The sequence below is a fragment of the Sminthopsis crassicaudata genome, chromosome 1 (assembly GCF_048593235.1).
Source record: "Sminthopsis crassicaudata isolate SCR6 chromosome 1, ASM4859323v1, whole genome shotgun sequence".
Taxonomy (NCBI): Eukaryota; Metazoa; Chordata; class Mammalia; order Dasyuromorphia; family Dasyuridae; genus Sminthopsis; species Sminthopsis crassicaudata.
The window spans coordinates 631,743,873-631,758,582 of NC_133617.1; the positions used below are offsets into that span (position 1 = coordinate 631,743,873).

Consider the following 14,710-nt stretch of genomic DNA (forward strand, 5'->3'; position numbering starts at 1 on the left):
ATTTTGTATTTGTGTATATAATTTCCCCAAGTAAACATGAGTTTCTTGAAGGGAGTAACTGTCATTTTGTCTCTATTAGCATTAGATGTTTGGCACACAGCAGATATTTAATAAATGTTTGTCAAATGTATGTAATTAATTCCCAAATTTATATTTCCAGCCTTGTTCTTTCTTCTGAGCTGCAATTTTATATTTACAACTACTTGCTGTCCATTTCCATTTCAATATCCAGCCATCAACTAAAATTCAATAAGTCCAAGGCAAAGTCATCAAGTTTCACAAGCCCAGTTCTCCCTACTGATATGTCAAAAGTACTATCATTTTTCTACTCACCCAGATCTTAAAACTTGGGATCATTTTTTTCTTTCTTCTTCCTCATCCTCAAGTTACAACTATTCACAAATCCCTAATGATTACTCCATTTTTTTTTCAGGTCTGTAGTACCTGGGTCAGGTAAAAACCAGTTTAGAGCTGTGGGTATATAAGTCCTTGAACAACAGAACCCAAATTTGTGAATGATTTCAGCCCAGAACTTAATATTCATTATGTTCTGAAGGGTTTTTTTGGTTTTGTTTTTAAATATTAAAACACTTGGATTTAGATCATCTTTTCCATCTCCCAGGCAACACATTTTTTTTTCTACCTAACCACCTGAGCTCATCCCATATGGCTCAAAACTGAAGATATTCCAGGCCAAGAGCCTTAAGTTACAACTGGTTCTGAAATATCAGTATTTGTATACAGAAAAAAAAAATACCAAGACTCAATTCCTTGCCCCACTTTAACAGGGAAAAGTCCTTTTCATTCTAAACAAGAGTCAAGGACTATTGAGATAAGGGCCTAAAGATAGAGATGGTTTATCCAGAAACAGCAAGACAAGGACAGATACTCTATTTACTCAAACTTTTTTATTCTTTTTGTAAAATTTACTCACTGCCTAACATTTTTGTATAAACATTACAAGTTGTGTGCAAAGAGGGTTAGTAACAGAGGAAGAGGAAAGGAAAGAATAGGGAAGAGAGCCAGAGGGGTGTTTGGGTGCAGAAGGTGAAGAAACCCACCAAAGGGGCCTCTCCTATCCAAAATGCCACTAGCTCTAAGCACAATTCTGCTGCTGAATTCTCGATGCATTTTTTTAAAGTCAAGGATCATTTCCACTATCCCCAATCCTACTCATCCATTCCAAGGACTCAGCCCTTCCAGCTACCCAATCAAACAATAAGCCTGATCCCTTCTTTCCATGGCCTCTCTCACGATTAACTTATAAGGGGAAAGGCGAACAGGAAGTGAGAAGGCCTTCTGTTCCTCTTGCTCTTGGTTTACAGGAGCAGATCCATGGGTAGAATCTTTCTTCAGAGAAAATATGGACGTGGTCTCACACAAGCTTGTCTTCTCTTCAGTCATCAGTATTATCTACCAGACTCTAAGATACTTAAGGGCAGGACCATAGCTTACCTATTGTCTCTTTTTCAAGCTTAATGGAGTGGTCTGCATACTGGCAGTGATTAATGTTCATTAGAACTATTCCATCCACTGCTAGGAAGTCTAAAGAGGAAATGGACCAAAGATATCCAGGTCTAGCACAAGATCTCTTTCCTCTCTTTACATAACTTGCTTTAGAAGGTGGATTCTGAGAAGATTGTCGGAGGACAAAGTAGTTATTCTACCTGACCTTTCCGGGAAAAGAGGGGAATATAAATGTCTCTCCCTCCAAAATAAAAGTCACTAAAAGAAATTTATAATGCTCACCTCAAAATCCCACATCTTGTGCTAACTCAGAGGAAATAAATTATATTCCCTCTCTCTACCCCTCCACTGCTCTATTAGGGAAAACTTTTAAAATTAGATTCCCCTCTCCCCTTATCTTTATGCCCCAGTGTTCCCGGTCCAATCTTTGAGTCTATTTTAGACATTCCCAACACCTTACCTCTTAAAAGATCAAACTCAATCACTGCAGGGTTAGTTCCCAAAGTCCTGCCTTCTCCAAGTACCTGCTCCCTAGACCTTAAGAACCCCGAATGGAAGAACCTTAATATATGTTTAACGATCGGTTTAACTTACTTCCCCATCTCTATCCTTTTCAGGAACCTTGACAACCCTAATAAAGAGAACTCAGCCTCCGGTTCCAGAACCACTATCTTTTAAGCTTCAGATCCCTAACTCCTCAGCCTAGAATGGTCACTAACCCCTGCTCCCCACCGCACCCTCCCATTGGGATCCCTTTCCCCACCCAGGCCAGCCTGCCCTCTCCCACCCTTCCCACCCTAGATATCTCCGAAAGTTCATTCAGCTTCTTTGATCATCAAGGCTACCTTCGCCCCCTTCCCCAATGTCTCCTATCCCCTCTTCATCCACCAGCTGTGGCCCAGACTCTCCGGGCCCCAGGGAAGGTCCTGTTAACCCCAACCCGCTGCCACCTCCTCCCCCGTGAAGCTGCCGTTGATGTCGCCGGGCCTGAGCTTTGTGGCGGAAACCCTCGCCGCAGTCTGCGCATGTATAGGGCCGCTCCCCTGAGTGGGTACGCCGGTGGCGAAGCAGGTTGGAGGAGACGCTGAAGCGCTTGCCGCAGTCCGCACAGGCGTAGGGCCGCTCACCTGTGTGCGTGCGCTGGTGCTGAATCAGAGCGGAGCTCTCCCCGAAGCGTTTGGTGCAGTACGCACAGCCGTAGGGCTTCTCGCCCGTGTGGATGCGCTGGTGCGTGACCAGATTGGAGTGCTGCGAGAAGCCCTTGCCACACTCCCCACAGCGGTGGGGCCGCTCACCTGTGTGCGTCACCTGGTGCCTGACTAGATCGGTGCTTCGGCTGAAGCCCTTCCCACATTCCCCACAAATAGTGGGCCGGTCCCGGCTCCGCCGCCGGCGTTTCCGAGGTGGTATCTGGGGCTCCCCACTGCCGGGACTAGGAGGGGCTGCTACTGATGCTGCCATCGGAGGCAAAACCATCAGCTCCTTAAGCTTTTCATAGCCGCGGGCAGGGGGTAAGGGAGCAGGGGGCGCCAGCTTCCGGCCCCGACCCCGACCAGCCCCCACACCACGAAGCAACCGTGGCTGCCGTAGCTCAGGTTCCTCCTCTTCCTCTTCACCATCCCCGGATGGAGTTGTGGCCAAGAGCGGCTGTGGGCTGCCATTTCCCTCCTCCTCTTCTTCCTCATTCTCACTCCCAACTCCTAAAGGGGAAAGGGTAGGATGGAGGGAAAGAGTCCGGCTAGCAGTCTCGAGACCACTGAACCAGTCTGGTCTGCTATTGAGAATTTGGGGATCTTTCTATACATCCCCTCCCACCTTCTTTTTCTACCACTCGTCCTTTACCCCAACCTAGCTAGGTCTGCACGTGATGCCAAAATAATAACCTTTTTGGGGTAGGGACTGAATAAAATAATTGTGGGTCTACGCTTAAAATAGTAATGTGATACAAACGTCATTGGTAAGGTAATGGAAAGGAGAAAGTGAATGTTCAGGTAGAAAAAGGCTAATTCTCAATCAAGGATTAAGCAAGGAAAGAAGTACCTCCATCTACAAGCTAATTTTCTGAAAAGTTCTGGGACCACAAGGAGGAAGGCAGGGTGACAATGTCAACCATATATCTGAAAGATCAAGGGCTACAAGACAATCCCTAATGCTTTTTTTTTTTTTTGGGGGGGGGGAGACTAAAGCACATATTTTTCTCCTCTGAAATCAATTCATCATCCTGACTTTACTTTTTGTTTTTTAAACCATCCTCTCACCTCACTTTACTTAATCCAGCTATTTCCATTTCTACCTCAAGTTAAGTCAAAACAAAATAAAATAAAAAATTCCACCATTTCAAGCCATTTTTCCTTTGATAAGCTAAAGACATAAAGTGCTTTCAAATCTGTCTTTGATTCTAAATAACCGGAAAGAAGGGATTCGATTAATCACAAGATGATAATTAAAATTAATCAGGACATTTTTGAAATAGGTATCCTTAGAATAAAGAAAATCCTTCATTCATAAAAAATAAGAAAAGTTCATTATTTTCACAATCAAATGTAATTATTTTCAAAATAATGAATTGTTTCAAAGTTGCTTAGTAAAAATCAATGTGTAGAAACTTTTACCAAAAAAGAACTTACAAAGAATACTAAATAAATAAAAGTACTGCCCCTTCAAATGCCTAATAACTCTCATAAAGGCTGAAAAATAATAGGAGCTACTAAGGCCAAAATAAGTCTCTTTAAAACTAAAAACTTGGAGTTACAGGGATATTTTACAATGGGATAGAGTGGTAAAACAAACACAACAGAATTTACTATGAATCAGAACTCCCCAAAAGAATAATTGAGAATAGTAGTGCAAGTGGATATACCACTTTATACTTTTTAAATGTTCTGCATCCATAATTTCCCATAGGCTCATAGTTTCAGGTATAATATTTCAGTTCTAGCACAATATCTTGTATTTTGTGACTTATACTTGATGTTTTATCAGAAATTATCATTCTTTCTTTTTTCAAAGAATATAATTGTAAAAGATTTCCTGAATTCATAAATGTGATTTTTATGATTTTTCCCTAAAGGATCATATCTTCAATTTTGTGATAAAACCCAATAGGAAAAATGTCATTTGATAAACATAAATCTTGTTCAACTGCAAAAATTTTCAGGAAAACCTCTCTTCCATAAAATAAAGCAAACCAAAGCCTGGTTATACCTGCATGTGATTTTCTTTCAGCAAAATTTTCTTTATATTTTCCTTAGACTAACAGCAAAATGGGGTGAAGATAGCCCTTGAAAAAAATCTACAAAGTTGATAATCTGCATGTGGATACTTGAAAGCTGACTTGATAATCTAATTTAATTTCACAACAACCCTGTAAGGAAAAGAGAGGCAAGTATCATTTATTCCCATTTTCCAGATAAAGAAAGTAAAACACAGAAAAGTTATAAGATGAATGCTAGGCAACAAAAAGATTCAACAGCACAGTCAAAACTAAAATCCTAGTTCAGTTTTTCATTCATTAAGCTTTTCTAACTACACTCTATGCCATTTAGGGTTCTTAAGCCACTGAAAGGAAATTCTGTTCCTTCAGAATGTAGGTGGCAAATTAAAGTTTGGCTAAAAATGATCACTACAGGGTTCTAGCTAGCATATCATAAATGGAAAGCTATTAATCCTGAAAAAGCCCACAAATGTAGGAAATACTGCTGAGGGTTCAGGATTTATGAATTAAGCAAAGATGAAATAGAAAGGCAAAGAGTAGAGACCAAAAATAGAAGAAGTAAGAAAGAATAGAAATAAAGGGATATAGCAAACATAGATCAAATTTAGGGATGGTAGAGAGATTAGAGAACACCTAGTTTAACTCTCTCATTTTGAAGATGAGGAAATTGAGGCCTATAAAGTAACTTTCTCAGTATCACAAATGAAGTAGCACAACTAGAATTTGAATCTGAGCTTCTAGGATTCTATCTAAAGCTTTTCTTTGTTTTGGGCAATTTTGACACTTTTTTTTCCTAGATTATACTCAAGTCATCCAGGATGCATCTATCAGAAATTTGCTATATTACATGCTATTATTCCATGATGTAAGATAGGAGGGACCCAGATCTTTTCTTCCTATCCCCTACATACATACATATATACACACACAGAAAGGAAAGAAATATGAAAAGAAACCTATTTCCAAACAGAAAAACATTTCCAAGCATATTTAAGAGAAAGTAGCCAGGAAGCCCCAGTCATAAACAGGAGAGCCCAGATCTGTAAAACTTCATGCCTTCAGGGAAATTTCTGCCTTTCTCTATGTCTTAGTTTCTTTCTTTGCAAATATATGAGTGCCAAAATAGATTGATCAGTCAATGAAAGCCACTGGCATATACCAATTTTGAGATTTTATATCTATATACACATATAAATGCATATGTGTATGTGTACACGTGTATATACACATGCATACATGTACATATATAATACACACATATGTAATATGTATCTTAAATATGTGTATATACTGGTACAGCCTAGTCAATTTTCTAGTCTGTAAATATCCATCCCCAAATCTACACTTCCATAATATCCTGATTCTTTGTCACAAAAGTATCATCACTTTCTACCCTATGAAAAGATTGTGCTAAAGACCCCCAAACTCAACCTTGAATGGGTTCCCATTTCCCTTAAGTCTGTCTGTCTCTGACACTGAGTGTCTTGGAACTGTGTGAAAATGACCATCATCCAGTCCTTACAAAGAAATGTTTCAAAGGCTTGGGGGAGATGGCCTCTTACTTTCTTCCCTCACCTGAATGAACTCCTTGCGGGATATCCCTGTCCTCAGAGCATCGAAGGTCCAGCACACATGCTTCATCCCCTCGCTCCATCTTGGAGGTCAAGTTGAGTTTCCAGGGAGCTCTGCTCAGAGGGAGGAAGGAAACAACTCAAATCACTGACTCTCTCTGAGGTGAATCAAGAAACAAAGAGCTCCTTCATCCTAGTACCTATGTGGCCTTTCATTCCCTTAGGAGAAACACTGACCAACTTTCTCATAAATCAACTGTTAAAGGGACCTAATAAATCCATGTGTTACTGGTCAGTCTCTTGATAAAAGGCAAATCGGCTACATTACTATTCCTAGTCTCTCCCTATGCCCCTCCCCACCAAAAAATCCATCAAAAGAAAAACCATTAAATTCACAAAAATGCCACCTCTTTGTCCCCATCAAACTGAGACACATAAAGACAAAGTCAATACCCATCAGTGAAATTTCAGAAAAGCCAGAAGAAAGAGGTTATGATGGAGTTCTGCACAAAACAACAGAAACTGCCGGACACTGCATGGTCCAAATACTATTTAAGGAATATGCATAAAAATGTTAACACCTCCTCTCCAAGCTCAGTTGTTATATAACTATAAATTAAAGTGAGGTGAGTAGGTGGAATCCTAAGAAATAGGTAAGATTAGAGCTATCAGAAGAGAGAACATATATCACTGCCTTGTCAGTTAGTAATCTATAACCCTGCTTTCCAAATCCTGAAGTTTCTTCTGAGCCTAAGGATTATGCAACAATTTCTTGGAGACCTTCAGACTTGGAAAGAACACACAAATAGAAGAGACCCACCTTCTGGTCTATATATTGCTCTTCCCCAAAAACACTGCTTCTTTGTCCTCTCTGCCTCTCTGCAAAACACTGATATTCAAGAGGCTTCTTCTATTAAAGCTCTCCTCAACACTTGTTTATATGAAACCATCCCCCAACCTCCTATTTCAAGCTTTGCTTAACATGTGATTTCACCAAAAATTTAAACTTATTAAATAACAAAAAACATAACTGTCTTAGTTATTTAAGTTAGATATGGTTCATGTTCTTAGGGAATGTAGAATTCTTGGATATTGAATGCAGAGGATCTATGTAAATTTAATAGAACACATATAAAGAAAAAAATTGTATAAATGATAAATGCATATAAAAATAATAATTTGCAAATTTCAGTGTGTAGCTGATGTTGGAAGGGTTCTCATAGAAGATATAGAGTTAGAGTCTAAAAAACTGGAGGGATTTTAAGAGGAAAGGAAAAGAAAAGGTAACAAATATGTGTAAAAGTTTGAAGATTTGTCTAGTAATTATTGAGAGAACTTTTTGCAAGGCAGGGTAAGATGTTACATAGAAAGGGTACTGGGTGAAGCAGTTCTCTAACAACTAAACATAGGATTTGGTGCTGGAAACAACTGGGAAAAACTACATTAGGGCTCTATTCTGGATAAATTGCATTTCTGAGGCCATTCTAGCTATGGCAAATATAAAATTCTGAAGGGCAATGATCGTAAAAATCCAAGAAGCTAAATTAGAATAGGACAAGGGTTTTGATGATTACTTTAAAGTGAAGGAACAGAAATGAAACACTGGTGCAAAAATCAGAGAAATATAGTAATGGATAAGACTGGACATAGTTGTAAGATATGAAGGCAAAACATGTTTCTTAATTACAGGCTCAACAGATAAATAATATAAGAATCTAGATGATGAGGGAAGCTAACAGAGGGCAGAAAGCAAAGATACTTCAATTTTACTAGAATGAATTTCCAATGACAATAAAATACCTTTGTGGAAAGAGCCGTGCAGGCAGCAGGAGCTGTCCTGGCCTAGCAAAAAGAGTCCTAGGCTATATGAATTTAACATTATATTAATGTTAGACAGCTTTAGAAAACATCTATTGAAACACCCTCACTTTAAAAATAAGTAAACTAAAGCCCAGAAAAATTAAATGACTTGCTCAGTATTACACAGAAACAGAGTCAAGACTATCATTTGGACCTGCTTTATAAACTTCAAGTTCACTGTTCTTCCTACTATATTGAACTATGTCTCTAGTAATTTATGTTCCTAGATTACTTATGTTCCTGATTACTGCACACAGGGCAACTCAAACTTTCAGAAAGAAACATCTCTTCTAGGAAGTGAATACTTAATGCTATCACCACGATGATCCCTAACTTCTTTAAATTCTCACAGCCTTATCATTTATACCATCTATTCTAGTGCTTAATCAGATCCACCTAGCACTGCCATATAAACATTTCACAACTAAATTATAAGTTTCCAGAAAATAAGAACCATATTAAAATCATCTTTGTATTACCCACAGCAAACAATTCCTTGTATAATATGAAGCACTCAATAAAGACTTATTGAATTACATAATGAAGCCAAAAACAGATACTGAGAATCCCAAGAGAGACATTCCCCAATGCCCAATAGGTTACCTATTATGAGGGCTCTTTCAACAGTAAGACCCTATGATTTACTATGACAATAGAGAGACACCCAAAACACAGATAGGATCAGGAAGCAAATGAAGAGGGCAGAGGTTAAAGGGTTTATTAGGGCAATGGCCATATTAAATGTACAAGTAGTTAGGCTTTAGAAGAAGTTAGGTCTTCCAGTTTAGAACTGGAAGAATCATAGATTTCATGTGATCCAGATCTCTCATTTTACACAGACGTAATGGAGATTGGGACCATTATGAAATCATGGGGAATTTTACCAAGGGTACAGAGCTTAGCCTCATGTAATTACCCTTACTGTCTAAGGTAGCTCATAGCTACTTCCACCAGCCACCTCAAGTTCTATAAGGCTCAGTTCTATCACTTTTTGAGAATGTCAGTTTTCAAAGGTTAATAGACAAAAAAGCCAGAGAAGCACTGGTCTCGAAACAAAATTTTGTCATAAGGAAGTTATTATGTATTACATGGTAGAAGAAAAAAGAAAGAATCTATACTGAAAAGAATTCAGAGCAAGTTGAATGTTCAAAAGATTAAGAACTAGTAATAATGCTTTTTAAGTGGTAAGCACTCAATAAATATTTATATTTCATTTCATGGATGGTAAGCTCTTAAAAGATCTAGGACTTAATGTCTGCCTATCATGAAAAAACAATTAATGATGTCCTAGGACCAATAAATCTTCAGTGTTTTTTGGTTTTGTTTTTGTTTTTTAAATTACAATGGAGATTTAGACAACTTCTCCAATAGTTCTTAGTCTTTCTTTACAATTTGGTCTACTTAATACATCAAGGACTTCCAGCCATTCAATCCGGACAGAAGCCTTGACCAATGAATTTAATATAAATCAAATATGAAGTGGAGCTTAAGACCTTGGGGAGGGGAAAGGACAAGGGGATGAGATGAGGTAGTTGTGTAAGTTTCTTGGGGTTTTTTTGGTTTTATTTTTGTTTTTGTTTTGTGGGAAGAAGAGGTGACCATTAGGAAAGAAGACCAATGGGATAGGTCCAAATGCAAAGAAGGAAGGTATAGGCAGTATGAGCCTAGTGAGGCCATTCCCAAAGCATAGAGGTGGAACAGGTGGTCAAATGACCAAAGGTAGATATGGTCATTCAGTTTAACCAACGACTTTATTAAATACCAATTACAATGCATTTGCTTGTCAGGAGAAATACAAAGTTAGATAATATTCTTAAGGAACTGGTTAATTAATAAAATGATACATAAGTACCTAAAAAACAAAACAAAACAAACAAACAAAAAAAAAAACACAACACAACACACAGAGCATACATAGGAAGGGTACAAAGCTAGATGGTGGGGAAGAAATGATGGTACAGGACCTGAAAGAACTAAAAGGTTGAGAAATCCAACTCCTGATGAAAAGTAAGTTCCAGGAAGAACAGCAGTATTTGAAGGATGAAAGAGAAGTCAGAAGGGGTTAAAAGAAAGAATCAAGAGGAGAGTCAAGAAAGGAGAAAGAAAATCAAAGATAGGGAAAGGAATTAGGACAAGATATGAAGTAGGGAAGGAAAGAGGTAAAAAAAAAATTGAAGGAAAGAAAAGAAGATGAAGAAAGAAAAAGAAAAAAAGGAAAGAGAATTAGATAAGGAATGAAGGAAAGAAAGAGGTGAAGTAGAAAATAGAGAAGACGGAGGAAAGAAAGAATGACATGAACGAAAGGAGAAGGGATTGAGAGGAAGATGAGAGGGAAATAAAAAGGGAGATGAAGGAAAGAAAACTAAGTTGATGAAAGATGATGAGGGAATGAAGGGAAGAAGATAAAGGGATAAAGAAGATGGGAGATGCGAATAGGATGAAGGAAATGAGAGGAAATAGATGAAGGGATGAAAGAAGAATTCAAGTAGAGAAGGTGAAGAGGAAAGGGAATGGAGGAGAACGTGGAAGGGAGCGAAGAAGCAGAACGAAGGAAAGGTGGCAGCAGCACGAGATCGAAGCAGGTCCGCCCCAGCACAGGGGAGCGGACCAAGCCGAGGCCTGGCCGCTAGGGAGGAGAGCAGCGGCGGAGGCCGGACCGGACCCAGCTAGGTTGGGGGAAGGGAGGAGAGGGAAGACGGGACTGGGAGCTTTGTGTGATTCAGTGCCGAGTGATGTGTGTCCGCTGCCTGTTCTCCCAGCCCCGCCCCCGCCGGGCCCCGAACTCACCGGCGAGAGGAGGGGGGACGGGCAGCTGCGGCTCGGGCTGCGGGCTCCCCCCGGCTCCCCCCGGCTTCGGCTGCTTCCCCGGGCTGGGCTGCGGGTGGCTGGTCCCCGTCTGTCCCCGACGTGGAGAGTGAGAGCCGGGGCGGGGACCAGGACTGGTACCGGGGCTGGGGCGGAGGAGGCAGCGGCGGGACCGGGCCGGGGGCGGGGGGCGGGGGGCTGGGGGAACAGGAAGTTCCCCCTCGGCATCCTGTCCCCGCCCGGCCCGGCCCCGGCCCCGCCGCCGTCCCCCCTCCTCTCCATACTTCCCCCTTTCCTCACCTCCCCCCCTTTCTCCTGCTCCGCCCGGCTCAGCCTCCGCTGCAGCCCCAGCCGCCGCCACTCTAGGCTGCACCGCCGCGGGAGCTCGGTGGGCTTAACCCTTCCTTCCCTGGCTCCGTAAACCTGCCGCCCGGGTTACTGAGCCCTGACTGCTCTAGCTGGCCTTGGTCCCGGCCCCACGACCCCGAGCTGGACACAGTGGGTTTCTGTATAAGGCCAGGACGCCCAGAACCGACACATGCCCCAGTGCGCCTCCCCGGCCAGTCCCTGACAGAGCTTCGCGCCCCTCCCGGGCCCCTCACTGCCTCGAGCCTCTCGGCCCCTTTCCGCCCCCTGTCTACTCCCCTCGTTGCCTCGCGCCTCCAGGGCCCCTCCCATGCCCCTCCAAGCCTCGCACCTCTCAGGCCCCTCCCGCATCCTTTTTGTTCTGCTTGCAGCCTAGCGTCTCCAGCGCCACCTCCGCTCCCTTTCTTGCGCCTGTCCTGCTCCCTTTGCAGCCTCACGCTCTCAGGCCCCTCCCGTGTGTTCCCCACTCCACTCCAGCCTCTCTCCCCTCGAAGCCTCGCGCCGCTTAGGACCCCTCCTGCGTCCTTCGCATCCTCGCGCATCTCCAGGACCCCAGCCTAGCTGCCAGTCTGGTCTGGTGCTGAAATGCGGCAGCCTCGCTCCTGGGCAGAACTAGGGTTGAGACTAGAAGCTGGACTGAGGAGATTCGAGGCCAATCCTGGGACTGGGAGCCAGGCAGATGTGTGAGTGTGTGTTTGTCGTGTCTGCCGTGAGTTTGTGTCTAGCAGTAAGAGTGCTCCCTCGAGGTCCCCACCCACTATCCTCATGCTATGTGTGTTTATGCATGTGTTCACCAGTATAGAAGCGTGTGTCTCTGATGCAATGCACACGTATGTAAGTGTGGGTCTTAGTGTTTGTGTAGAGCTGTCAGCGCCTTCGCCCAGTTTGTGTAGTCGGTACCTCGATATATCATGCAGGTGGACCCACTGCTGGTTCGGGTCTTTCCGAGGGCTTTTTAGCACTTGTCCGTCAATATCTCTCGCTGTGTCTGTGTTTTTCCGTATCCCGGTCAGTGTGCGTGGTGCGTGTTTGTGTTTCAGTCAGAATGTGTGTGCGCATTTGAATCCGTGCGTGGGTGGGGAGAGGTGTGATGCAGGACACTATTGTTAGAATCTGGGTCATCTCTGTCAGAATTCTCTTTCCTGAGGGCAACTCACAGTGAAAGGGAATAGATATCCTCCAGGCATTGTCAAGCTCTTGATACAAATTGGCAGTTAATTAACCCTCAATTAGATGAGCAATTAATGAAAGAGCTCCCTAGAAAGTTCCTCCCTAATAACATAGCAGGTGCCAGCAGCATCAAGGCTTTTCTTTTAGGGAGAGCTGAAGCCATCCCCGATCTGGCCTGTCTCCCTCAACTCACAGCCTGTGGTCTAGTGACATTTTGTGCCTTCCAGTAACTTGATAAATTGAAGATGCAGGTAGGAAGAATCACTCCAGAACTCTGAGATCATCATAATCAGAAACATTTAAGTGTCAACTTTGTGCCAGGAATTGTGCTAAGCTCTGTGGATATTAAAAGTGGCAAAAATCAATCCCTATCATCCAGGAACTTACATTCTCATGGGGGAGATAACATGCCCACAAAGTTTCTATACAGCAGGCAAACTTTATACAAGATAATTTGGCATAATTAAAAGAGGGAAAGCCCTAGAATCAAGACGCATTAAGGAACGCTTCCAATACGATTTTAATTAGGCCTTAAATTCAGCTAGGATAGTCAAGTAGATGGAGCAGAAGAGAGAGAACATTTTTGGAATGAGGGAGAATGTTTGGAGCTGAGATGAAGAGTGTCTTATTCATGGAACAGCCAAGAGGCCACTGATCAAAGTATCTCTTGGAGAGTAAGGTGTAAGACTACAAGAATAAGGAAAAGGCTAGGTTAATTAAGGGTTTTAAATGTCAAATAGCATCAAGTAATTACTTCTGGAGAAAATCAGAAGCCACAGGAGTTTGTTGAGTAGGGGAAATGACATCAGACTTGCATTTTAGGAAAATCACTTAAGTGACTGGAGAATGGATTGGAGTGAGGAGACTTGAGACCTGCAGACCCACTAGATATTACAATAGCCCTGGGGCAAGATGATGAGGGCCTGTACTAGAGTGGTAACAATGTCAGAGGAGAGAAAGAGATGTATTTGAGAGATTTGCAAAGGTGAAATCAACGAATCTTGGCAACAAAATGAATTGGAAAATGAGAGATCGGGAGGAATCCCAGATTCCTAGGTTGTAAGCCTGAGATACTGGAAAGATGGTGTTGCCCTACACAGTAATGGGGGGGGGGGGCGGAGGGAGCGGTGCTTTAGGGGTAAAGATAATGATTTCTGCTTTGGACATATTGAGTTCAAGATGTCCCTTGGATATCCAGTTCAAGATGTATGAAAGGCAGTTGACAATAGAAAATTGGAGGTCAACAGAGAAATTGGGGCAGGAAAGGCATATTTGAGAATAAGCAGCATAGAAATGGTAAATATATCCATGGGAGCTGATGAGAGCACCAAGCGACCATAGTATAAAAGGAGAAAAGAGGAGGTCTCAGGACAGAATTCTGAAGGACACCTACATGTAAAAAATGTGATCTGGAGGAAGATCCAGCAAAGGAGGCAGAAAAGGAGCGATCAGATAAGTAGGAAGAAAACCAGGAGAAAGTGATGTTCTGAAAACAGAGAGAAGACAGTATGGAGAAAGAGATAGTGAAGAGGCTACAGAGAGTTCAAGGAAAAGGCAGATTGAGAAAAGGTCATTGGGTTTGTCAACTAAGAGATTGGTAACTTTGGATAGAGCAGTTTCAATGAAATGAAAAACCAGAGTTTTCAAAAAAAAAAAAAAAAAAGGAAATTTATGTCAGATTGACAAATATTCTTTTTAATAATATTTTATCTTTTTCAATTATATGTAAAGACAATTTTTAACATTCATTTTTAAAGGAAGCCAGATTTTAAGGCATTAAGAAGAGTATGAGATGAAAGAAAGTGGTGGCATCAAACACAGATTGATTTTTTGAGGAGTTTATCTACAAAAAGCAGAAGAGAAATAGGATGGTAGAGATTCATCACTTCATTTCACTGAAGAGAGATAAGAGTCATGCAGAAGATAATAATAATAATAAGCTTTATATTGTGAGTTAAGGTTTGCAAATAGCTTTTCAAATATTTTATACTCACAACTATCCTCCATGGAAAGTAGATACTATTATTATCTCTATTCTAAAAATGGAAAAACTAAGATAGATAAAGTTATTTGTCCCGGATCACATAGCTAGTAAGTGTCTAAGGCCAGTTTTCAGCTCAGGTGTTAGGAAACTCCAGGACCAGTGCCATGTTAACTTCAGAGCTGGAAGTATTAGTATCTTTTGTTTTTACATCATTTACTTTCACTAATATATCTTTTCTTCCACCCTCTCTTAGAGAGTTGTTCTTTATAATAA

General features: G+C 41.6%; 1 protein-coding gene across 1 annotated transcript; it reads right to left on the reverse strand.

Moving 5' to 3' along the window:
- Positions 1-2,269: 2,269 nt before the first annotated feature.
- Positions 2,270-11,199, reverse strand: ZNF853 (zinc finger protein 853). Its single transcript, XM_074282370.1, has 4 exons — positions 11,162-11,199; positions 10,900-11,115; positions 6,257-6,366; positions 2,270-3,167 (listed from the first exon to the last, which is right to left on the reverse strand). Exons 1-4 carry the CDS (start codon positions 11,197-11,199, stop codon positions 2,287-2,289), a joined length of 1,245 nt encoding a protein of 414 aa, XP_074138471.1. The 3' UTR covers positions 2,270-2,286.
- Positions 11,200-14,710: the final 3,511 nt, after the last annotated feature.